The 25,369-nt window shown below is 42.3% G+C and overlaps 2 protein-coding genes across 2 annotated transcripts; both read right to left on the bottom strand.

Moving 5' to 3' along the window:
- Window positions 1-6,180: 6,180 nt before the first annotated feature.
- On the bottom strand, window positions 6,181-21,886 carry LOC133925365 (putative disease resistance protein RGA3). Its single transcript, XM_062371314.1, has 2 exons — window positions 21,552-21,886; window positions 6,181-10,543 (listed from the first exon to the last, which is right to left on the bottom strand). Exons 1-2 carry the CDS (start codon window positions 21,843-21,845, stop codon window positions 6,311-6,313), a joined length of 4,527 nt encoding a protein of 1,508 aa, XP_062227298.1. The 5' UTR covers window positions 21,846-21,886; the 3' UTR covers window positions 6,181-6,310.
- On the bottom strand, window positions 17,179-18,346 carry LOC133923420 (uncharacterized). The gene is made up of 2 exons (XM_062368727.1): window positions 18,036-18,346; window positions 17,179-17,839 (listed from the first exon to the last, which is right to left on the bottom strand). Exons 1-2 carry the CDS (start codon window positions 18,246-18,248, stop codon window positions 17,219-17,221), a joined length of 834 nt encoding a protein of 277 aa, XP_062224711.1. The 5' UTR covers window positions 18,249-18,346; the 3' UTR covers window positions 17,179-17,218.
- Window positions 21,887-25,369: the final 3,483 nt, after the last annotated feature.

Here is a 25,369-nt window from a genome sequence, read left to right as displayed (position 1 = left end):
TTATGAGAAGCCAATGCTCCACAAGTTCACGGCTAAGTCCCAGTATCTCATGATATTCCCAAGCGAAGCAATCCACATACTTCTTGAGCAATGCAATCATTTTAATCTTAAATCAGCATGCATGTTTTTATTAATAAAGATCGGCCTTGGTACATTACGATATCCTATATCTATTTCTTCTAATGGATCGGCCCACGAAAAACCTTATCCTAGTTTCTCTACATCATCAAAATCATCAATGGTCTCACAAATATCGTTCTTTTTAGACCGATATTGCTCCACACGTTGTTGCAACCAATCAAATTACTTTGTTTATCTATTTATAACATTACATTGCTAAGGCGAGATGTATTAATCAGCTGTATAGATACGGGTATACAACCATCTTTAGTAACACTAAGAAAATCATAACCCAAAAGATTTTGACCGGATAAATATTGGACATTCCCATGTTGCTAATCTACTGAAGCATCGGCTAAAGCAACAAAAGTCGATGTATCCGCATGGACAATCTCTACTTTGTCACCCATTGAATTAAGAATTGATGCAAGCTAGAAGGCACACAGCGATTTGTATGAATCTAATCACGGCCTAACAACACATTGTAGTTACCTGGCACATCGACGACGAAGAAAGCCGTAGGCACCATCTTGCTCCTAATAGTAAGCTCCATAGAAATCACACCTTTAGCTTCCATAGGATCGCTAGTGAAGCCATTAAGTACCAAATTTGTCTTCACTAGCTTGCTGTTCTCTTTTCTAATTTCTTGAAAACTGAATATGGCATTAAGTTCAAGATAGCTCCACCATCAACTAGCATTCTAGAAATCGGCCTTCCATCAATCATGCCCTTTAACATACAATGGTTTCAATTGTTAGCTTGATTCTTTAGGCTTCTCAAATATGGATTCCTTCAGACCAAGATTTAATTGAGCAACCTCCTCATCAATAATCCGCAATTCCGAAGGTAAGACAAAAACCATATTGACATCCATACCATAATGAGGTGGAGAATCATCTCTAATCACTAGAGAATCGCCTAACATGTCATCCTCATCATCACTAGGTGTCCCTACAGGTACTTCAACTTTCTTCACTCTCCATTCTTTATGAATAGGCAACATCGGCTTGATTTCATTAAAAACTTCATATCTCACCATTTCAGCTTGAGCATCTCCCAATTGTTGCTTACGTAATCTTTATAGCCATCTCTTTTGGGAGTGTGAGTGATCTCGAGGACACCATTGGGGTTGTGGTTTAGTTCCGGGCAGCAAGGACACCTTCTTTTCAACCTTCCAATCACCAGAACTACCGATCAGTTTGGCACTAGAAGCAGATTCTTCAACCTTTGGCACCATGGGTTGTTGTACTACTATAGGTGGCACCAATTTTCTCTCAATATCAGGGCTAACCGCCTCTACAACTTCCTCTTTATTGCCTCCATTCAAACCGTCATTAACCAATTGTTTTTGTACTTTGCTTTCCTCAACAACCGGTTGTTTTTCTTTTTGTTCCAGATCTGATTTTTCACTTAAAATACCTATATTCTTCACATGATATACCCCTTAACTTCATTTCTGTCCCACCCATCATTTGACCAAATTTTTTAATCAATCCGGTCTTGTCTGGAATGAGATAGCCTATTAAATACTGAGTGTTGTGGTGCTGTCCACCCCGGATGAAATGGCTCAAATGGCATAGGAGGTGGCGCCCAAGGTCCACAAGCCCACAGTGGACACGGAGGATACACCATATGATAAGGTCCCCACATCATAGGCATTGGTGGCCCAAAAGGAGGAAAATGGAGCTACTGCAATATTGTTCTCCCATCGCCTTTTCCTTCCCTCGAACTCATGCTTAGGAGATGATCTTGGACGTTTGAAAGTATTTGGACAGTTGTTTCCCTTTTGGCCGGCCTTACCACTTTCATATTTAGTCAAAAGCGTACTTTGTTCTTGTTCTCATTCACCTTCCAACGACCAACCTCCGGGCTTTTAGATTTGATTATCTTTGGTTTCACATTATCCTCACCAATGACCACGTCCTGGGTGAGATGGCCAAACCAAGACTTTCTTGCCTTCAAAATTGACCATGTTGATAGGGAACGGATCACTATCTAGTTTAATCTTTGCATTCTCAGCAAACTTCAATCATCCTTCATTAATTGCCAATTGAAACTGCCGACGGAAAACATTACAATCATTAGTAGCATGAGAATAAGAATTGTGCCATTTGCAATATGCATGCTTTTTTAATTCTTCCATGGGTGGAATAACATGATTATGATGTAAACTTATTTGCTTCTCTTGTAGCAAAAGATCAAATATTGTATCACACTTAGAAACATCAAAAGTGAATTTTATCTCTTCTTGTCGATTCTTTTGTGGAGTCAGCTTTAAAGCAGAGCATACAAATGGTTTAGACGTAGATTTCCATGCCCATTCAGCTACACACATATCAACACTCCCATCGTCTGATGAAACATCATCATATTCAACTACATTAACACAGGGACGATCATATTTGTTCTTCTCACTAAATTTCTAAAATTTTCTATGCTCTTTGGCATGGAATTCTTGAGCCAGAGGCCGCTGCAATATTTGGTTCACATCTGAAAATTCTTGCCCTTCTAACCTTTCTTTTATTTGCGCAAGCAAACCAGAAAAAGCTACTTTCGCAAGATCTCTATCGGAGAGCGCTACATTAAAACATCAATTTTTAGTATATCTGAACCTTCTAATATATTCAGAGATGGACCCATTATAGTTTTGTCTAATAGATGTTGAGTGTATCAACCTTATGAGAAAACAAGTTCAAATGTGTCTTGGTTTACTTGTGACGAGTGATTGACATTGGTATTTATTTGGCTTGATAATCCTCGATTTTGCATGAGCTTTGATGTGATTTAAATTGATTTGAGATTTCATTTAAGCATATTGATTATGGACTAACTGGAATTAAAGTTGGAGATATATGTTTGCTTGTCTCATGGTGTGCAGGTGATTGATGCAACTTGGCGGTCGACGGTGGGATGATAGGAGCCAAGCGGAGTGCTTGGTGTTGGACGATCAAGAAGACCGGCTAAAGTCAAGGGTGATTCTAGCTAAACACATGGAGGTCAAGCAAAGCATGAAAGACGGATGGAGACAGCGTGTTGAAAAAGTCAAGCTAAGGGGATGCAGGTGCAAGTGACAAGGCGGTCCAAGGGATCGGGAGTAGGAGAGACTTGCCAATGGTTAGGATCGCATGATGAAGTACACACATCGACATTGAAACGCTTGCTTAAGGTGTAAGCAAGGTAGCGAGTCCTGCTTTGAGAAGCGTGTAGGGGTTTTGCGGTTTGGCTTAAAACCATGAGAGGGCTGGAGGAGTACATAGCACCATCGCAGAGCTTGCCTCAAGGCGAAGCTAAATCGTGAAGGCGTCGCGGCTGTCCGATAAATGGAGAAGAAAATAGACCAAAATACCCTCGATAGTAGATATGAGTGTACTACAAGAGAGGGGTATTTTGGGAAAAAGCTAAAAAACTTAGGAGTCAAGTTTCCTAGACCTATAAATAGAGGGGTATGGCTATTAGAGAGTTTGAACTAGCCACTTGAGCCCCCTTGTACCACCCATTTGAGAGCTAGAGTTTTAGAAGAGAGAAGGATAAATACTTAGCCTATGTAATAGGTGAGAGTTTTGAGAGATAAATCTTTGTAATCCACCTAAAATAGGGTTGACCTCTTTGAGTAATGAATTTTATATTTTTGCATATACTTGAATTCCCCTCCTTCTAGTTTCTCTCTATTGGTTCCCTTGCAAGTTTGCAAGTTTTTCAGTTTCTGATTTTGATTTTCGTTTTGGTTTTTTTGGCTGAAATTTCAGCACCTTGTGAGGTCATTCTTCTTGTTGCTAGAGGCATAAAATTTGTATACACATGCTTATGTGATGAGATCTTGAATTCTCTTGCCTCTAGATAATCAATTTGGAGAGTTTCGTTGCTCGGTATTCATCTTTTCTTATTTCTTTACGAGTTGTGATATTTTGAGTGCTAAGACACATGGATTGATCTTAAATGGAACCTATGGTTCATATACCATCCGTGGAGTTATGTTGTCTGGATTTTCTCTTGTTAAAACTTCTCTCTATTTTTGCTTTCGCTTGAGTTTTGAGGTGCGTTGGGTGATCCAAATAAGAGAAGGCTATCAATTTTGTAAGAAATTTGTTGAGGCGTCTATTCACTCCCCCCCCCCTCTAGTCGCCAATCTCGTTCTTACACCTTAATTCTATGTCTCCGGTATAAAAATACTCATGAAACTTTTTCTCAATTTGTGACAATGTATTAATAGAATTAGGTGCAAGCGAAGTAAACCAAGTAAACATATTGCTGGAAAGTGATAAAGAAAATAAACGCAATCTCAAAGCATCACTACCACCGACCTCACCACATTGTGCAAGAAATTGTTCTATATGTTCCATTGTGGTCCTACCATCCTCCCCATTAATTTACAAAGTTTGGCACTACACCCAAGAGTATATGGAATTGTATCATAGTAATCCGGATAAGGTTTTTGATAAATACGTGCTCTACTTTTAGGTTCTACCCCAAAATGCTCCCTCAAGAGGTTAGCCATTTGCTCTCTAATGCTCTCTTGCCTTATGGGTTGCTCGGCCATGGGCTGAGTAGGAGTTGTATTACTTTGCGGAATACTTTGTGGAGGCACTACGGGCTACATATATGGAGTATTTTGTGGAGGCACGTTAAAGTAAGTATCCGGTAATAGACCATAAGGGATGCCAGTACCTTGTGGAGGTATGAGAGGTGTACTATATGCTACAGTATTATATAGAACTAATGGCATGATTGCTGAAATTTCATCAACTCGGCTATTATGACTAGCTACATATGAAACCGAGCTAGTTATACTAGATATAGTATTTGGCACTACAAAACAAATGATGTGCCCTCCAGTTTAATAGCATTTGGTGTAGTATGTGAAGGCATCATAACATTAGCCGAACCTAGAACATTAGTTCGGCTATGAATTTGATGCATCGGCATGTGTCTTGTTGTATAGGCATAGGTGATATGAATTATGCCGATGAACTAAAAGGACCTTGCTGAGATTTGCTACCATTGCTCGAAGTTGAAGTACTAAAATCATGTGACAAGGGTTGTTTAAGTGTATCTCTAATACCTTGCACCTCAAGAGCTATAGAATCAAAATGGCTATTGAGCGATTGATCTAAGCCTTTAGCTAATGTGTCAAATTTATTACTTATAACAGCACCTATGGATTGATCAAACATATGCACGATTTGCGCCATATGTGCCAAGGCGCGCAGAATCCCCTGCGAGAAGAAGATTAGGCAATCGTGGTGGGCTAGAGAAGATTAGGAAGGGTAGAGAGGTAATGGAAGGAGAATCGTGGTGGCCTTGCTATGGATGTCAGTGGCGAAGCTCTCGGCGAATTCGATGTGTGCCCGCATGGCCGCCTAGTGTCTGACGCTGGAACCTGATGCAGTGATGTCGAGCCGAGACTGGTGGTTGTTGCTCCCTTTTCTTTTGCTGTCCCTTGCAATGGATTTGCTATCTTTCGTTTCGTTTCTTCCGAGTCAATCAAATTGAGTGGAGGTTGAACAGCAGGTGGAGGAAGATAGACTGGAGGAGGAAGAAGCCAGGGGCAAGAAGCTCTTTTTATAGCTCTGTTACTGGTTGAAAAGTCAATAATGGCATATAAGGTCAATAACTTGCAACCAGATGGCACATAGGGGATTTATGGTTTTGCGATGGCAAATTAGGGACTCAGACCATTTGCAATGGCATGAGAGTCACAATGAGGTGCTCTCTTCATTCTAGATGGAGTCATGCAAGTCAACCACGCTTTGTCATGCAACGCGAGGTCAACATGTTACTCTGGATCGCCTATTGCTTCTTCCTATAAATGGTGTATGTGTGTTTTTTTTGGTGTGGGGGGGGGGGGGTTGGATTGCCGTGCCCAATTGTCTAATTATCCCTAAAGTTACATAGAATTGAAAATTAACTGAAAACTATGATCATAGTGATAACAAACTAAAATCAAGGATCAACTTGAGATCAGTTTTGTGTGTCCATCTTTCAAAATAGCTCCAAACTAGTCATTCAATGCCCAGAATTCATATGTAAATAAAATTTAACTTACATAATTAGCACGTAATAAAATAAGCATAGCATACCTTTAGCCAAATATCAACGAGATAAACTAGACTTACAGAACTCACATGTAAATAAAACAAGGCAGACGTAATAAAATAAGCATAGCGTAACATTACCCAAGTATCAAGATAAACTAGCCCTGATTTTGTTCACGTCCGCGGATGTACAGCCATTGGAGGCCTTTTACATCTCTGCATTGATCATACAGTTCAGAGCTACACCAATCAACATCAAGAAGCTTTAGTGAAGCTGGAAGACCTTTCTGCGGCAACGACTTGATCTTCCCACACTGCCATATAATCAAATGCTGCAGTGAGGGAAGAGAACGTATTTCCGATGGCAGCATCTGGAGATTCATCAAGGACAAGAACTCGAGACACTCAAGTCGTTTCAGAAGCTTAAGTGCACCTTGCTGTTCTTCAGTGAATTCACTTACTTGGTAGTCCACATCCCTAGAATCCCGATAAAAACCGATGCTTAGCTTGCTGAGGGAAGGTATGAGCCTACATACTGCTGTTGTCAGGAAACCGATGTCATCAATTTGAAGTGTTTTAAGGGGGAAGAAGAACTCTTGGCCTGCTATGTCAGCGTCTTGTGCCGCACGATTCCACATGGACACAAATCCAGGAGCTTTTCGTATCTCCAAGTGATTGAGATGTGCAAGGGACTTCAAATCCCCCCATGAAGACAATGCAGGAGACTCTTGAATTTTCAAACTCTGCAGTGCAGCATGGGGATGCAATTTGAAAGACACCAAATTGTGATTCTTGAGTAGATGCAACTCAGAAAGTAAAGGAAGGCAAACTAAGCTCTCGAGAGTACATAATGCATTACAATCTTCGACATGCAAGTGTTGTAATGCCTGGCATGAGTGTAGAGGCAAAGATACCATGCTAGGGCAGTCCTTTACAACCATTTTGCTGAGAAATATGAGGTTCTGCAAACCTTCACATGAAGTTAACAAGTTGCATTCCTTGATTACCAAGTTACGCAAGTTTTTGAATGAATGCAGATCTAGTGTTGTCAAACTAGGACTATGCTCCACGTCTAGTTGGACAAGAGAGGTTAGGTTTGAGTGCTGGAATACAGTATCTGGTAAGGCATCAATATGTAATTTGTGCAGTGAAGATGGAAGAATTGAATGCGTTCCAGCTCGTTGAACCATTGAGGTAAGAAGAATGGCACAACCCCTTATAATTAAGTCTCTGAGACAGATGAAATCTCCTAGGCCCTTGTTGCTCAAAAAAGCCATGTCAGAAGAGATGTGCAAGTGTTGGATGTTCGTCAAACAGTGAGATGGGATATGACATAAGCCTTCTGTCATTAAATCGATTCCACTGGATAAGAAGCCTACAGCCAACGATGTTACCTTACGACAATATGCTATCTCCAAGTTTGACAAATTGGGAAGATTTATTAGCAACTGAGTCAGTTGATTTCCTGTAACATCGCACATCGATAACCTGAGATCTTGAAGTGAAGGTGGCAGGCTATATCCAGTTGGCAATGAACAGAATACCTTTGGACAAGATGAGACTGCAAACCTTTTTAAGAATGTCAACTGCCGCAATTTATTCCATGCCAGGTATGTAAGATCTCGAGAGTCAATGATTTCCATTTCTTCTAAAGTAGTAATATTATGGAATGCCAAAATTTTCTCATCCAGGTTGCTTAGGTAGGGGCCCCCTTTAATTGTTATGGATAGTCCATCCGATCCAACTACATGCTTTAAACGGAATGACATCGATCGAGTCGAGCCTGCATCTGCAATGTCTATGTCAGTTAATATTTTGTTAACCGGAAATGATGGCAAATCTGCAGATTTTGGACACTCGTGAATCTGGACCCGCTGGAGATTCAGCAATTGTTGCTCATGCTCGATGTCGCTGAAGCTCTGCAGAAACGGTACCTTTTCCAACTGATAACATGACACAATTTCGAGAACTCGTATGCTTTTGGATGAGTATTCCTCATCTAAAACAGTGCACTTTGTTAGTCCATTCATCTCTCGTAGCTCTAACACCTCCAGAGGACCAACAATTAGTTCTCTGATTCTAAACATGCGAACCAAGTGTAACTCTTTAAGGAATGGCAACTTCTCGATGGGTGGAATGGCTCTCCAGTTCTGGCAACTCTCCAAGTAAAGAGATCGCAACCTTGTAAGTGAAAAATTGGTGGCTAACCATGTGGAAACATAACCTCTATGTCCATCAACTCGGAGGCTTTCTAGGCTTGCATATGGTTGAAATCCTTCAAGCGCAAGTGTGTGAGCAGCACTATCTCTTTGCTTTTTGTCCCATGACAAATGTAAACTTCTCAAGTATACTTTGTCTTTGAGTTTAGCCATGGCAGCCTCTTCTGTGCTCTTGACATTTTCAATTCCAGATATTTTTAGGGATCCTCTAAGCTCCATCAGATTGCCTAACTGACCTATATCAAATCCTTTCTTCTTCTTAACTTTGAATGCCTTGAGCTCTTGAAGAAATTTCAGTTTCCCAACACCAACAATTTGTTCGTGTAACTTCTCAATGGCAAGAAAGTGACGCAAATTCACAATGTTGTTCAACCCTCTAGGTAATTCTGTATGAATCCCCCAATTATGTCTTATATCAAGGACCTCTAGACGGTACAAACTAGATATAGCCTCTGGCAACTGCAAACTCGAATATGAATAAGCAGCACGCAGCTCCAAATAACGGAGATGGGTAAATGCTGCAATGTCACATATCAAAGATCCCAAACTGTCAAACATCATTTCCAGTTTCAGCACACGAACGGCTTTGAACTCATGGAATTTCTCTCGGAATACTTCAGAAAAGCTTGAGTCATATCGACCAATCAGCATAATTGTGCCCAGGTTCTTTGACTGGACTGTGTCGATAGAGTTAACAAACTCCTGTTCGAAATATTCGTTGGGTATCATACTACCATCTCCTTTTGGACGATACATGGATTCTGTAATTACACTGATATGGCGAATTAGCTTTGATTTTGTGCTGCATCCTGGGGCATCTATAGTTAAACATTCATCAGATGAAATCATCTGTGCTAGATCATGAATCAGATCATGCATGATATAAGATAGTCTTGGTGCTTCATATTGAATAAAGCCACACTGCACCAGCTCATTGAAGTACTCATTCCCAACATCTTCTATTATTTTGCCTTCTTTGGAGCAAACAAAACCTTGCGCGATCCATACGTTGACCAACTGCTCAGTGTTGAAGTGGTGATTTTTAGGGAACAATGCGCAATAAGAGAAGCAACGTTGAAGAGGGAACGGCAGATGGTTGTAGCTAATCCTCAAGGCCGGTATGATGTCCTCGCTGCCCTGTTGATGTTTCCATTCATCGCTGTCAAGAACTCTCACCCAATGCTCAGTATCAAGTTTTCTTCTCAGTAGTGTGCCAACAGTTTTAGCTGCTAAAGGATACCCCTTCAATTTTTTTGCTATTTGGCGCCCAATATGTACAAGCTTTGGCATCTGCGTCCCATTCCCAAATGCACATTCTTTGAATAAAGACCAAAAATCAGCTTCCAGTAAACCATCGAGCTTAATAGAATCCTTGGCACCTGTCATTTTGGCTACAGATAATTTTCTTGTTGTCACCAAAACCTTATTCCCCGTTACTTGAGTCCGTCGAAGTGGTGCTAGGAATGTGTCCCATCGGCTTGTATTATGGTCTTCCCAGATATCATCCATAACAAGCAGTAACCTTTTGGACTTCACAGCATCCTCAACAAACTGTTGGAGTTTATTCATGTCCTCAATTCTCTCAAACCGGTCATCATATAAGCATTCTAACAAATCATGGGTGAGCTTAATTTCATCAAAATTAACAGAGACGTAGATCCACACCCTTAGCTGAAAATGCTTAGTGATGATCGCATCGTTATATAGAAGACGAGCCAATGCGGTCTTGCCAACACCACCATTACCAACAACTGCGAAGACCGACAAATCTTCCTGCCTTGTTTCAGTACTCATCAGTTTGTCAGCTATTTGGTCCCTCTCTTTATCTCTGCCATAGATTCTAGGTTCAGTGACGAGAGGAGTTGTCTCCCTCAAGTCCATGTCTGCAGGATTCATTCTGAGAGCAAGCAAGTCAAGTTCCTCAAGTTTGAGAGCTTTGCGTGCGTCATGTTGCATCTTACTGAGTTGATTTACATGATGCCATATCCTACGTAGGATGTCATCCTTATCTAGTTCCACCCGAGGCACCAAAGATTTTGCATTTTCATCGTACACTACGAGCTGAAATTTTGACGAATCTGAGGCTGATGGGTCAGCAGACTCAGCACTAGAGCTGTTCTGCTGAAATACATCACAATTGCTGCCGTCAGAACATTCTTCATCCGCCGAGGCCTGTGTGCCATTCAATCAGTAAGCCTACCCAAGTACTAAGAAAGAAAAATATAAAAATTAAGAAGCAAATAATATAGATGCTTAGACGACGTTTACGCACATCAAAGGGCCACTTTACGTTTATTGTGTTGTGCTGCACTGTCCTTAATTTTTGAAGTTAACGTATAGTAAATAGATGAGGCGGAGCTTGAAAGCATAATATACGATCTTAAAGCTGCTTCTCGTAACTCCAAATCAAAACCCTCAAATAAAAAAGGCCATCGTGTCCTCGGTGATTGAAAATGAACAGAAAAATAAAAAAGACAATGGAATACATGTAAGGTGTTTTCTGGAACAACAGAGGTCTTCGGCTCTTGTCTAAATTCAGATATATCGCGGAGTGTGTTTTCCAGCATAGATTGGACTTTCTTGCCTATTAGAAAGGGGGAAACATAATATGGATATGGTGATCCTTACTCACCTTTCTGGTAGATTGGACTTCATGTGGCACTACTTACCCCCATGCGGTAGATCCGGTGGTATTGTACTAAGGGTCAATGTGGCTTCTATTGACGTTTCGTATATTTTCGATGGTAAATTCTTTGTCAAATTCCATCTTCGAAATAAGGCACAAGTTTAAGTGGAGCCTAATGGCTGTCTATGTTCCGGCCCAAGCAGACCTCAAGTCAATATTCCTAGCCGAACTAGCCAATATCGGTCACAATAACCCCCATCTCATGTTGATTGGCAGGGACTTCAACATTTTGAGTCATAGGTAGGAGAAAAACAATGACATGTCCCATAACCGATGGTATTTCCTGTTTAACGCTATCATTGATAGCTTAGACCTAATGAAATTGAGTTATCGGGTCGCCAATTCACATGGGTCAACAACCAACAAGTCCCCACCTTTGAGAAGCTTCATCGGGTATTAATGACAACAGAATGAGAATTCAAATTCCCAACAGTTTTTGTTCATGCCTTAGAGCGAACGGAAGTGTCAGACCAGGCTCCCTACTCCTTGATATCGGTGACTCGCCTCCTCGAGGGAGTAACAAACCCTTCAGACTTGAGTTGGGGTGGTTAACTCGTGAGGGGTTCACTGGCCTAGTATCGAAGGTGTGGAACAAACCACTTAAAGGTTGGATGACCACGCAAAGGTGGAAAAACAAACTTAACTCTCTGAGATGCCATCTAAGAGGTTGGGCTACGAATATCACTGAAACATACAAAAAACAAAAGAAAGATATCTTAGATATCATTGATAATTTTGATAAAGTAGCAGAGGTGTGAGGATTAACCGAATTCGAGATTAATCTAAAAAAATCATTCTAACAAAAGGTTATTCAAACTTCTCCAAGAAGAGTTAATAAAATGGTACCAACAAAGCAAAGACTAAACACATCCATCTTGACGACAATAATATGAAATATTTTCACATGGTTGCACATGGAAAACATTGAAAATAACACATTTTTAGTCTTGAATAGGATGAAGGCACAATTGAGGATGAGGCGCAATTAAAGGCGCACATCACTAAATATTATAAAAGTCTTTTCGGTTCACCTGAGGTCAATCACTTCTAGATAATTGAATCAAGAAGAGATGGCATCTCTTAGGTGACTGGTGTAAAAAATGATGTCGTCATTGCATGTTTTACAGAGAAGGAAGTGTGGGATACAATGTTCCAAAGGGAACATAATAAAGCTCCCAGTCCCTATGGTCTTCCGACAGAATTCTACCAGGTTTTCTGGTATGTCATCAAAGATAACTTGATGACATTGTCCATGAATTACACTCTGGTAATCTCCCACTGCGCATCCTTAATTTCGTGGTTATCATACTTTTACCAAAGATTCAAGGGGAAAGTTGCCTTCAACAATATAGGCCAATATGCCTGTTGAACGTTAGCTTCAAAATATTTACAAAAGTGGCAATCAACCATATAAATAGCATGGCAGACCAGATAATCTATGCATGAGACCATCCACCAACTTCATCACAAAAAAATGAACGGTGTGATACTTAAAATTGACTTTGAAAAGATGTATGATAAGGTCAAATGATCTTCTCTATTATAGACTCTCTGAATGAAGGGTTTCTCTACTAAGTGGTGTTCCTGAGTGGAGAGTTTCATTTCGTGTGGAAGTGTATCCATCAAAGTTAATGAGGACATCGACCCATATTTCCAAACAAAAAAAAAGGCCAATGCTAGGGAGATCCTCTCTCTCCGATTCTATTTGACATTATTGCCAACATGTTAGTCGTTCTGATCTTGGAGCCAAGATAGATGGAAAAATTAGTGGTGTCGTGCCACATCTTATTGATGATGGCTTATCTATTCTTCAATATGTCACAATTATTTTTATGTAACATGATCTCGAAAAGGCTAGAAACACGAAACTCTTGCTTTGTGCCTTCAAGCAACTTTCTAGTCTAAAGTTTAACTTCCATAAGAATGAATTATTTTGTTTTGGTGCGGCTCAGGATAACTCCGAACAATATCTCGTTCAAATATGCCATGGGAGAACTCCCCTTGCGTTACTTGGGAATCCCGATTCATTTTCAAAAATTGAGGAATGCAGATTGAAAAGGAGTAGAAAAACGGTTCAAAAAGATGTCATGCTTGTCCTTCTTAACTCGGTCCTTAGTAGCCTATACATGATATCTTTCTTCATAATTCTGTGAGGGGTACTTCAGTGACTTTATCTCTTTCGTTCCAGATTTTACTTGCAAAGGGACAGTAAGAAAAAGTATTGCCTAGAGAAATGAAGTGTCCTCTGCAACCCAAAAAGTTTTTCTATCATCCCATTTTGAGGACTCACAGAAATAAAAGAACAAGGCGGATTAGGGATTCAAGACCTCAATGTCCAAAACATCTCTCTACTGTACAAATGGCACACAAATCAGGTTTTGGGAGGATAGGTGGTTTAGTAACTTACCACTATGTGAGCATTATCCCTATATGTATAATATAGTGCACTACTAGCAAGATACCGCAGCCAAAGTATTGCAGTCCTACCCATTGAATGTTTCATTTTGGCAAAGTCTAATTGGTCTGAAGCTGATAGCCTGAAATGAGTTGCTTACACGCCTTACTAATATCAGTCTATCACAAGAGCAGGATGAACATTGCTGGATTTTGAACCAAAATGGAAAATTCTCGATGCATTCTTTATATCTTGCTCTTATGGATAGTAATGTCCCGAATATGAATAGACAACTGTGGAAATTAAAGTTACTTATAAAAATTATAATCTTCTTTTGGTATCTCCACAAAGAGGTACTCCTAAGCAAATATAATTTAATCAAAACAAATTGACAAGGTAGTCAGAACTGTTGCTTTTATCATAAAAATAAGACGATTAACCACCTCTTTTTTATTGTCGTTTTGCCCGTTCTGCATTGTTCATCATCCAGATTGCTTCAAACCTTTACCCACCTCATATCGTACCACATATGATTAGAAATTGGCTTTGTAGCCTTAGTAAACAAATGAAAGCCAATATACTGGTTGGGGCGGTTACTCTTTGTTTGTCGTTATGGCTACGCAGAAATGATATCATCTTTGGTAAGAGAAAAATTTACTTTCCTTTACAGCTTATATATACATGTATACACTAGCTCCATACTTGGTCTGTGTGCTTCAAAGGTCGGAGTCTCGAGAGATGGTAGCAGCGGCGTGCACACATTTAGAGCGGATGGTTAGGAAGTTCCTTACCCAGCATCGATGGGAGTCTAGGCTTCGGATCATTGCCCCCACCACCGTAGTTACTTTTGTTTCCTATTTCCTCTATTCAGATATTGATTTGTGTGTTTTTGGATTTTGTTTACTGTATCCGAGAGTGAACTCTTATACGGTTGTATTTTCTAGATATAACAACAATAGTCAATAAAGCTTCCGTTATAAAAAATGTAGGAACGCGGTTGTTAAAATGGTTTTTTATTTGTTTAAGGACACAAATTATAGTTACACAAATTTTGTAATACAACTGTTAATTATCTCACGCTTGTTACATTTTTGCAAATGCAATGATATATCCGTTTGCATCTTAGATTAAAGGAAAAGAAATTAGCCAAACATCAATAACTTAAAAAAGAGTTGTGCCAAACAAGATTAGAATAATCCATCTCAGTAAGAGACGGATCCAAGAAGTCAGAGAGCTTAGTTCTGTGTTCATAGATTTTCGTTGACTTATGATAAGCGCTGGGCTAAAATGCGGCACGTAGTTGTGCTAAGGCCATCTCCAGCAGCTACCTCAAATTTTCATCCTTAAAAACACTATTACAGCATACCCTATCACTATTACAGCATCCCTCAACGTCTCCATCTCCAGCAGTTACTCTATATCTCATCCACTATTTTCTCTCCCATCTATTAAATTGATTTTTTCCCAACCGCCATAACCGACGCAGGAGCAAAGGTTTTTCGCAGGATCCCGTTGCAGCGACTATCGAAAAATACGGTGACAATAAGTGTTTCGAAATAAAATTTCTTAGAAATTTTATTTGCGGACGATATTGTTGCATTAAATATTTGAGTGATTATTTTTGGTCTGTGCACCTGCAAGTACGCACTCGAAAATTGAGGTTTGAAACGTACCGAAGGATGATATGGGAGCCATGCAATGTACCGTGTACATTAGAAGGGCCGAATCACCTCTGCGGGTGATTGACCAGGTCTGGCTTGGAGTGGAAGGAACTGGGCACCATCATGTGTAAGAAGGACGAGAGGCTTGTCGCCGAAGCCTCACAGGGACTGGCTTCCAGGGGAAGGAACGGGGTTGGCTTCCATCACAAGGCTCATGATATCCCTATATATATGAGGCTATGGTACTCATAATTCCCAAGCCATGAAAAAATGGATCGTCGCGAAGCATGGAAGGAGACTGTGAGGGAGTTGTGTTTTGGCAATGACTCTTCCGATGAGGAAGATAATTTGTTCCTAGCCACTGTGAGCGACTTGCACCAGGCGGAGGCATCACAGCGGGGACCGTGGGGTGGTTCATTGCCAGGCCGGCGGCGTATCGAGCGGAACCGGCTGGAGAGGCATCATAGGTTGTTTAATGACTACTTCGCCGATCACCCGGTGTACCCAGATTACATCTTCCGTCGCAGGTAATGTTACGAAAATGAACTATCTTATCGCAGTTGTATGATGAAACGGCTTATGCTCGTCGGTCCTGCAGGTTTAGGATGAAACGAGACCTATACCTCAAGATTGTACAGGCAGTTGCGGACCATGACCCGTGGTTCCAACAGAGGAGGAATGCTGCTGGCGAGCTCGGCCTGTCGGCGTTGCAGAAAGTCACTACGGCGTTTCGTATGCTCGCGTACGATGCTCCTGCCGATTCTCTCGATGAGTGCCTCCGCCTAGGGGAGTCCACTATAATTGAGAGTATGAGACGGTTTGTACGAGCCGTGGTGGGGGTATTCGGGGACGAGTACCTCCGTGCTCCAAATGAGGAGGACACGTCACGCTTGATTACTATGAACGAGCGAAGAGGGTTCCCCGGGATGCTCGGAAGCATAGACTGCATGCATTGGAGGTGGAAGAACTGTCCGACAGTGTGGTCTGGTTCCTTCTCGGGCCATGTGAACTCACCGACAATTATTCTAGAGGCCGTGGCGTCACAGGACTTGTGGATTTGGCATGCTTTCTTCGGCATGCCTGGTTCGCTAAACAACATCAACGTTCTTCACCGCTCCCATCTCCTCGACAATCTTGCCACTGGAGTGGCCCCCCAGGTCCAATATTCCATTAACGGACATGACTACACCATGGGGTACTACCTTGCAAATGGTATCTATCCGGAATGGGCCACCTTCGTGAAGCCTATTCCTTGTCCAGTTGGGAGGAAGCGCCAGCACTTCGTCGTTCAGCAGGCGGCGTTACGGAAGGATGTGGAACGTGCCTTTGGGGTCCTCCAAGCCAGGTTCCCTATAGTGAGGGGGGCTACGAGGATATGGGACGAGGAAACACTGCACAACATCATGACCGCCTACATTATCATGCACAACATGATAATCGAAGATGAGAGACCCGATGGGGACGTCGAACACGTGTACGACGGTTCAGGTGTTCCTGTTGAGGCATCACGCAACCTAACACCCACACTTGAAGCATTTGCACACCGGTATGGGATGATAACTAGCAGGCATGGGCATCACCAACTGCGTGACGATCTTGTCGAGCATCTGTGGCAGTTCCACGGAGTAGAGTAGTGTGTATTATGTTCAATAATGTGTAATATGTAATCAAGCGCAGTACGTATTATGTTCAATAAATTGTCCCGTTTCCTTAGTAAACTGGAACATGTCAGGACCATGCTGCCAGGACCATGTAAATGTCGCACGGCAAACAGCTACATGAAGGACCATGCTGCCAGCAGCATGCGGGCAGCAGCACAGCACACCCATCAGCTATCGGGCAGCAGCACAGCACACCCATCAGGCAATTAAAACATTATCAATAATCCGCAAACATCATGTTCAGGAGTCCAAAAAAAAAATGCAAGACATAGATCACAGTGCAATACCAGTACCATGCCCTAACATACACTGGACAAGCTGACAGCAAATCATCCAGACTCAACGAAAATTGTTATGGCAGTAAACGAAAACTGTTATACTTTGACAACGAAAAACTCGACCACGATGTCGCCATGTCATACAAACCCGCAATCAGGTTCACAATTACGAAGATGGGCCTCCGGTGACGCGCCTAGCGGCAATGATGCTCTGCCTGAGGCTCTTGTAGTAGGCCTGCTGGTCCTCGTCCATTTGAGACAGGTCCATGCTCATTATGTTCCTCTCCTCCTTCTCCTTTTCCATTTGCATACGCTCCGCCTCGAGCCTTAACCTCTGCTGTTCCTTCTCCAGTTCCATTTTCATTCTTTCTTCCTCGAGCCGTAGCCTTCGCCGCTCTACATCCATCAACTCAGCAAACCTCTCTGCTCTTTCCTTTTCAATCTTGTCTTTCATTGCCAACTGGCGGTCGAACAAGTCTGTCATGGGCGCAGAAGCTGAACTGGACGACGACGTACCTTGGGCTTCCTTGGACCGAGTGCGACCAGGAGGACGTTTGGCACGGTCACCGGCGTTGGATGTGGTTGCATCAACATCCTCTGCTCCGTTCAAGCCGCCAGACGAGGCTACATTGGGAGTGGAGGAGGGGCTTGCCGCGGCGGATGTCTTCTGCCTTTTCCGGGAGGTTTCTACTTGCCACTTGGGATGATCCCTCAACTCCCTCCAACATGGCAGCATGGTGAACTCCTTGTGCTCAGCGGCTTGAAACATCTTGCATGCCTCCACAACCTCCAATGTGCAAAAAACATGGTTCATCAGCGGATTGAAGTGCCACAGATATTGCATATGAGCAATGTCAGAAAAGATGCAAGTGTAGTGAACGGTGAAGTACTATCGAAATGATGCTGTACAAAGTGGATGAATCAGTACTGTGCTAGGTAAACATGCCTGAAATGCAAGAATTTTTGGTGAACTAATGACGTACCATCTCGGCCTCGGTTGTGCCACTCCTCCTATTGCGCTGCGCCCTAGCATAGTGGCCGCAGAACTTCTGCACCATACCGTTGATGAATGTCCATCTCCCCTGCAGCGACTTCCTATTGCGAGTGGAGGTGAATGTTTTGTTTTCATGGTAGAAAGACTCCACCCACTGCCAGAAAGCACCCAAACTTTGGTTGGTCCCGACCACGGGATCCATGCTCACTTGCAACCATGCTCCCACCAGTAGTAGGTCCTCCTCCACCCTGTAACTAGAACCACAGCCACCCCCAGGTGCGACATCTCCCGGAGCCTCCACGCACTGGACATCTCCCGAAGGGATCTGGCTGCCAAATATGCTGTCATGGGTTAGCGGCGTAACATCGGCCCAATTCATTTCCTCACTGTCGCCACAAAGGAAACCGACGTACTCCATAGATTCCCTGAACACATCAACAAAAGCAAATGGACAAACTTTCCACGAACATGAGTATACTGATTCTGAAATTTACTTTGGAAAATAACATAGGTACGCGCACATAAAAACCTGCCATAGCAGTTCATGCACAAATTGTTACGTCTTACGCAATATGACATACATAACAGCTTAGAAGTGCAACACACACATTACGGCATAATTGACACAGCTAAGTTTGCACCCTGCCCAACTACATGCTCCCAGAACGATCGGATTCGTAGGGCATGCTATCCTCCGAACAAAGTAACTCATCAGGGCTCCAGTCAACGGGAACCAAGTCATCATCGGGGACGGGCAACGATCCCGAACCTTCCTCTGCCTCGTCATCGCTCCCATTGTCGTCCTCACCAACTCGGTACATAGCATCTTCCACTTCGAAACCAAGTTGTTCAAGGTCTGCCGCAATGGTCTCGACCTGAAGAAGTGCCATGTTCAGGTCGACGGCAGCTGGGGTGTTCTCCGGACTCAGGTTATCACTGACCACCTGCTGCAAAGCGTCAGCCGCCACCTGAACACAGGCTTGCATCTTCGACACAATATCGGCTAGCTCGGCGGAGTCCATCTACAAGCAAGGGAGCGGGAACACAAAAGTGACAAACTAAATTGGACCTCAAAGTAATCACTTCAATGAAATTTCATGCACAATACATAAGTACACAGTACTTCCCTCTAGTATATGTCCCATTAGCACTAATGTTCCCCCTTATTTTACATGAAGATTCTACAACATACCCCTAATGTCACATTATCCATATAATAACTCAACCTTTATTTCAGTAACTACTCCATACAGATTTCAAAACCTTCACCTCAAAACTAACACATACCAACCACATCAGTGTCAGCACTTGCACTCAAACTTCAATTATCACTTCAATGAAATTTCATGCACAATACATAAGTACACAGTACTTCCCTCTAGTATATATCTCATTATCACTAATGTTCCCCCTTATTTTACATGAAGATTCTACAACATACCCCTAATGTCACATTATCCATATAATAACTCAACCTTCATTTCAGTAACTACTCCATACAGATTTCAAAACAATTCTGAACTCACTATGATCACTATTACATATCACATGACTAAATTTGCAGCAGCCTTAACCCAGTTGTTCCCTGCCCCATTGTGTTCTCAACATCCCAGCATTCCATTAAAAGTAAGATCATTTCGTTCAAAGGTACCCTGTGTACAGCCATCAGAACAGCAAAACCATTTCACACTTTCCTACAAATTCTAATCCTTCAGAGGAACAAACATCCTATCACAGCCCATTTCGAAGCCACAGCACAACAAAAAATGAGAGCAGGGTAATGAGGATTGTCCTGTTATACCAGGTGTGTACTAAAATTATTCATAATAGGAGTACTACAACTACCAGACCAGGTGTTCATGTATTTCAATTACACAGGTACAGGACCTGCTACGAAGAAATGCATTGGGGCGGATTAACCAGAAAACTACCCTCTATTCCTTGGTAATCCAGCTGATTGCCAAACCATTTCACACTGTGAGGTAAATTCTAATCCTTCAGACGAACAAACATCCTATCACAGCCACAGAACAGCACACCATTTCAACCTAAATCCTTCTAATCTGAAAGAGAACTCCAGTTCAGATCACGTAGTAATCAAATTGAGCTCATTCGCTCCTTAACCTACAATCCGACCATTTTGCTCCACAAATCACTGCAACTACGCATCATTGCCTACCAGACCCGAATGCTATGTGTGCCACACCCTCAGATCCGTGATGAAAACAAAAATCGCTTGCACAATCGCACCCAAAACCCTGCAAATCACTTCATACAATGGCCGAACCTTCCCTACACCACCTACATCGATCAATCCCCATCAGTGGCGATGCCAACCCCCTGCACCACCACCCATCCTCGTCGTGTATCCATGAATCGAGGAGCGGAGGACTTACCACAGGCTTCGGGTCGACCTCCGTGTTCCTTGGGCGCCGGCGGCCGAGCTAACCGAAGGTGGGGAACCCGCCGGATCTGCGTCGTCTTCCGCCTCGCCGGAGGCACGTCGCTTGCGCTGGCCCCCCTGACGTCCCTGCCTCGCCGCCGCACCCTCTCGCCACCTCCACTTCCGAGTCTCCGCGGGACCAACGGCCTGGACTCGCTTCCCCTCGCGCACAAGGTTGCGGCGCCCGCATCGCCCCGCAAATTTGCCGACGGGACTTCGCTCTCCGCTTCCCTGTGCCACGCGATACGGTAGCCGCTGGAGAGCGTTGCGGCCGGCTTCGGGCGAAATATCGAGCGCTACAGTCGTTTACGGAGCGGATAAGGACTCCGCTGGAGTTGGTCTAAAGGTAAGCTTGCTTGCTATTTGAGCCGCGTGAGGGGCTTGATGTGGGCCCAAACTTCTCGACTCATAGCCTTCTTGGCTCCAATAATCCTAGTACAAATGGATGAAAGCTCTCGGCCTCCCTTAAAAAAGAAAATGAAACAGATCCTAAGAATACTTTAAATCTTCTTATATGGTGTTCTCTTGAAGTGGAGAAAAACCATGCTACAATCGAATTTAGGTGTGTTTGGTAGGGATCTAATTCTTTATTCTCCTTTATTTTATATTATGTTTTTTAATGGAACTTATTGTCTATTTAATTATAATCACTTTATGTAATCGATTGGCTAGTTTGTTTGATTCTCCTTCCTAAGAAAAGTGTATGTGATGAGGGGGTGGATTAAGGTGAAAAAACCATTTTGGGTTATTCTCCTTTCTATTCATCTAGTTTTTTAGGGAATCAAAAACCAAACTCCCTATTTGGCTAGGTTTCTGAAAAGCAATGGAATCCAAAATCAATAATAAACATGCCTTACTTAAGAATCTTAATATCTAGTTGCAAATCTGTTCGAGTATCTAATCGATATTTATTGAAGTTAGTCATATCTTAGTCGATATTGATCATATACATCTGCTTTTTATGTTATATTAGAAATTCAATTAAATTAAATCTGAAAGTGTTATTATTTTCAACATCAAAGGCAAATAGGCCTTGCTTAAAAATCTTGAGCATTGACTAACCTCGCCATCCTCGAGCGCTTCCACCACCTCGGTCCGGATGCGGCAGTACTCCAGGTCGTCGAGCATGCTGTCCGCGTGGAACACCTCGTAGTCGAGCTCCCTGAGGAACACCTCCAGCGCCTTGTTCTGCAGTTCCTTCTTCGCGCGCGCCGCGGCGAGCACCAGCTTGGTCTCGTCAAGAACCGCACCAAGGCCGTCCACCTCGCGGCCGATGCCGGCGCGCGCCGACCACGCGCGCAGCGAGCCGCCGGCGCTGGGCGTGAACGACGACGTCGGAACAACCCGCAGATCCATCCTAGCTTCTTTCCGGCCGGTTCGTACTGAAAATTTGGTTGGTGGCCCCACCTGGCGAATGTCAATTTGTTTCTCTCGGGTGCGGCATGCCATGATGGGTCCGCCCGGCTGGTCAAATCCATCCTAGTGGTTGGTGGCCCCAGCTGGCGAATGTCAATTTGTTTCTCTCTCTCCCATTTGCTGTCGATTCGATCTTGTCGCCTTCTTTGGCGCGCTCTCTCTCTCTCTCTCATGCATGAACCGATGAGGCGTACATCCCTATCGAGTGAACACCTTCGTCAACGGTTTTTGAAAACTATCTGCAATTTTTTAAATATGCGCAATTTCTTTGTGAACTATTTCTTCATTCAAACGAGAAAATAAGAACTCCAAGATGTTGGTGGAATTGGCGGTATGCTAGCCAGACAGCCTCAATTTCTATAGGCTAGTGGAGGCAAACAGGTAGGTAGACTGCACAAACGGAGCTGGCAGCCGGGCATCAAGGGCGTGGGGAATCTATACTTTGATTCAGCAAAGTCAAAGTCAGAGGATGAATAGTATCTTTATAATTGGGAAATTGGTACAGTATTTTACTACAGTAAATAATAGTACGATACTGTTCATCAGCTCATATTACTGTGCACTTTAGTGGCTTTGTGAAGCAAAATCAGAGGATGCGCGTCCAAGGCGTGGAGGCACAAAATCAACCATACTTTAATTTTGCATTGCGAATTTCATGCAGTAGAGAATTCTTCTAATGATTAAGCAATTACCGCGAATTTCAGTGAAGATAAATTTCTTGAATCAATTAAACTTCAAGAACTGCCATGTTGGCCACAACTGTCACCAAATTTAGCATTGTGTAGCCCGTCGCCAAATATAATTGATGATATGTTGATTTATTCATTTGAAAGAGGGATTGTAACTTGTCAAATTTGATTACAGCAACAACAGTATAAAGCATCACAGGTTGACGCATAAATTCCCATTTGCCATATCCAACAAAAATCTTGACAATCAAAATTCAGATTAGCCGGAACACAGAAGCAGAATTGAACGAAGTAAATGATGAGGAAATCTCAAATTTAAATCCAGTGAGAAATGAAGTAAAAAAACAAATTTGATGAGAGTTTGTCAATTGCAAATTTGAAATTATATATATGCATCTATTTCCCTGGGTGCGTAATTTCTGTAAAAATAGTTTTGATGAGGCTAGTTTGTGCAGCATAGCATATATTACATATAATAGTATCTGGAGTTTACTACATTAGTAGTGGATATGAACAGGATGGTCCATAATACGATAATTAGAGTTTGAAATATATAGTTCAACATGACAGATAGTATTTGGATTATCTTGGACCTTGAAACCTGAAGGTAGTCATGATATTCCTGTAATAGAGCAATCGTTATGTTCATAATCAGGTTATGGATCTTAATATTGATTAAGCGAATACATTTTATATAGATCGTTATTACTTATGTATTGTTCTAGTCTTGTTTTGACTTTTTGATGAAATACTTTTAAGACTCAGCTTGTTCTCATGTTTTGATGAACTATTTATAAGATGAAATAAGTTTGTTGTTCTGATCTTGTTTGGACTATTTACGTATGTACAGATTATAAAATGCGGTTCATCTAGGCACTATGAAAAATAATTTGCAATTAAGAGTGTCGGGTATATCCCTAATAATGATTCTAGGGTATGCTGGACAGTGGGTGCGTGGACGATATTTTAAGAACCAAATGTGTGTGTTTGAAGAACTAAGGGACACAATGAGTTATACAGGTTCGGGCCTCCTGGAGGATAATAGCCCTACGTTCTGTGTGTGTTATGAAGGATCTCTGTTGAATTACAGATGATGTCTTCGCCGTTTTTCCTCCTCATCCTCGTCCCCTTATATATAGCAGGGAGAAGAAGAACTTACATGTGGGTCCAAACAGAAGATCTCTGCTCATCCTAATATCTATCACAAACTATTATTACAGAGGACCAGACATGCCCACTTGCTCTGAGGGTCTCATGAAACTTGTGTCATGCGCCACCGTGATGGCCTGCAAAGTTCTGCCCCACGACAGTTAATGCTATGGGACGGGATAAGGTCCTTTCGTGCTGACTCCATCCACTTGCCTAGTCAGGCTGTTGATGGCGTCTCATTCGTCATGTGCCATTGTGCCGGCCAGCAAAGTTCTATCCCGCAGCATTTAATGCTACAGTACGGGACAGTGCTTTTCTCCGCCGTCCCCGTCCACTTGCCTGGTCAGGCTGCCAACAACGTCCCATTCATCGTGCGCCACAGCGGCGGTCAGCAAAGTCCTATCACGTAGCATTTAATACTACAGGACAGGACAATGCCCAACTGCACCGTTCATGACTTCGTCCACTGATGCAGGTGCTTTGGGAAAGAAAACACTTGAGTGGTTTATCAGAAAAAGCGCTCTAGACAGGTTGCGTCAAATCTGGTCATGCGACCAATGGGGCTGGTCGCGGGTATATGTGATAGTGTAGGGAGACTGGTCGTGCGGGTGTTAGATTGGTCGCTATGGTCGCACCCTGGTCGTACGACTAACCAGACCTTGTGTAGTATACTCCTCTAGTTACTAGGTCTCCTGCGGAGTCCGTTTAGCTAGGATACCCTTTTACTTAATACACCGACAAAGAGATAGTTTAGATATTTCGTTGATCCTTTGTAAAAGGAGGTAGATATCAGCAGCAGCAAATAACTATTTGCCATGAATTCTAAATCTATAATGAGTGAGATTAGCAGAAGATAAACTGAAAATGGAGAAAGGCCAGTATGTTGCCATCATCTGAGAAATATTTATAAGATTCATTTAATCCTGTCGTAAGACTCACCTTGATACAAAGCGTGTGCCATTTGCATTAAGTATCCATGTATTGAGTAGAAGTTGATGATTGCGCTGCGAAACATATAGAATATAGAAACCAGTTTCCAATATTTATACGAGAGATGCAATCAGCTTATAAAATGTAAAAGTAGTGATAGTACCCTGTGTAATGTTGCATGGATGATATAATACTACTACAGAACATATCATAAGTAGCGTCCATTATTATAGAAATAGGTTTATATACCGATCCATCACTGCCGGTTTCTTACAAGCCGACAGTGATGAAATATCACTTCCAGTTCGCATCATAGACTGGTACTTAAAGGTCATTCGAAAAGAACCGATAGTGCAAATCTACTTTCACTACCGGCTCTAACCACGAGCCGATATCACTGCCGGTTCGTATTATGAGCCAGCAGTGAAACCTTGACTATCACTGCCGGCTCTAGCCACCAGCCGGTAGTGATAGTGGATGACAGTTTATTTTAAAAAATTCATAACTTTTTCATACAAAATCTTATGGGGACAAACTTATATCAAAACTATAGCCCTCGACGAGATCCATAACTTTGTAGTTGAAAACTTTTTCATTTGATGTCATTTAAATATCCAAATAATCATTTGAAGTTTCAAATAGAAGATGTCAAAAGTATTGCATATGCTAATAGTATCACTAGTACTTCTGTGGTGG

This window comes from Phragmites australis, chromosome 7 (genome assembly GCF_958298935.1).
Source record: "Phragmites australis chromosome 7, lpPhrAust1.1, whole genome shotgun sequence".
NCBI lineage: Eukaryota > Viridiplantae > Streptophyta > Magnoliopsida > Poales > Poaceae > Phragmites > Phragmites australis.
Note: the sequence above shows the minus strand (reverse complement) of the source record. Positions and strands in the feature narration are given on the sequence as shown.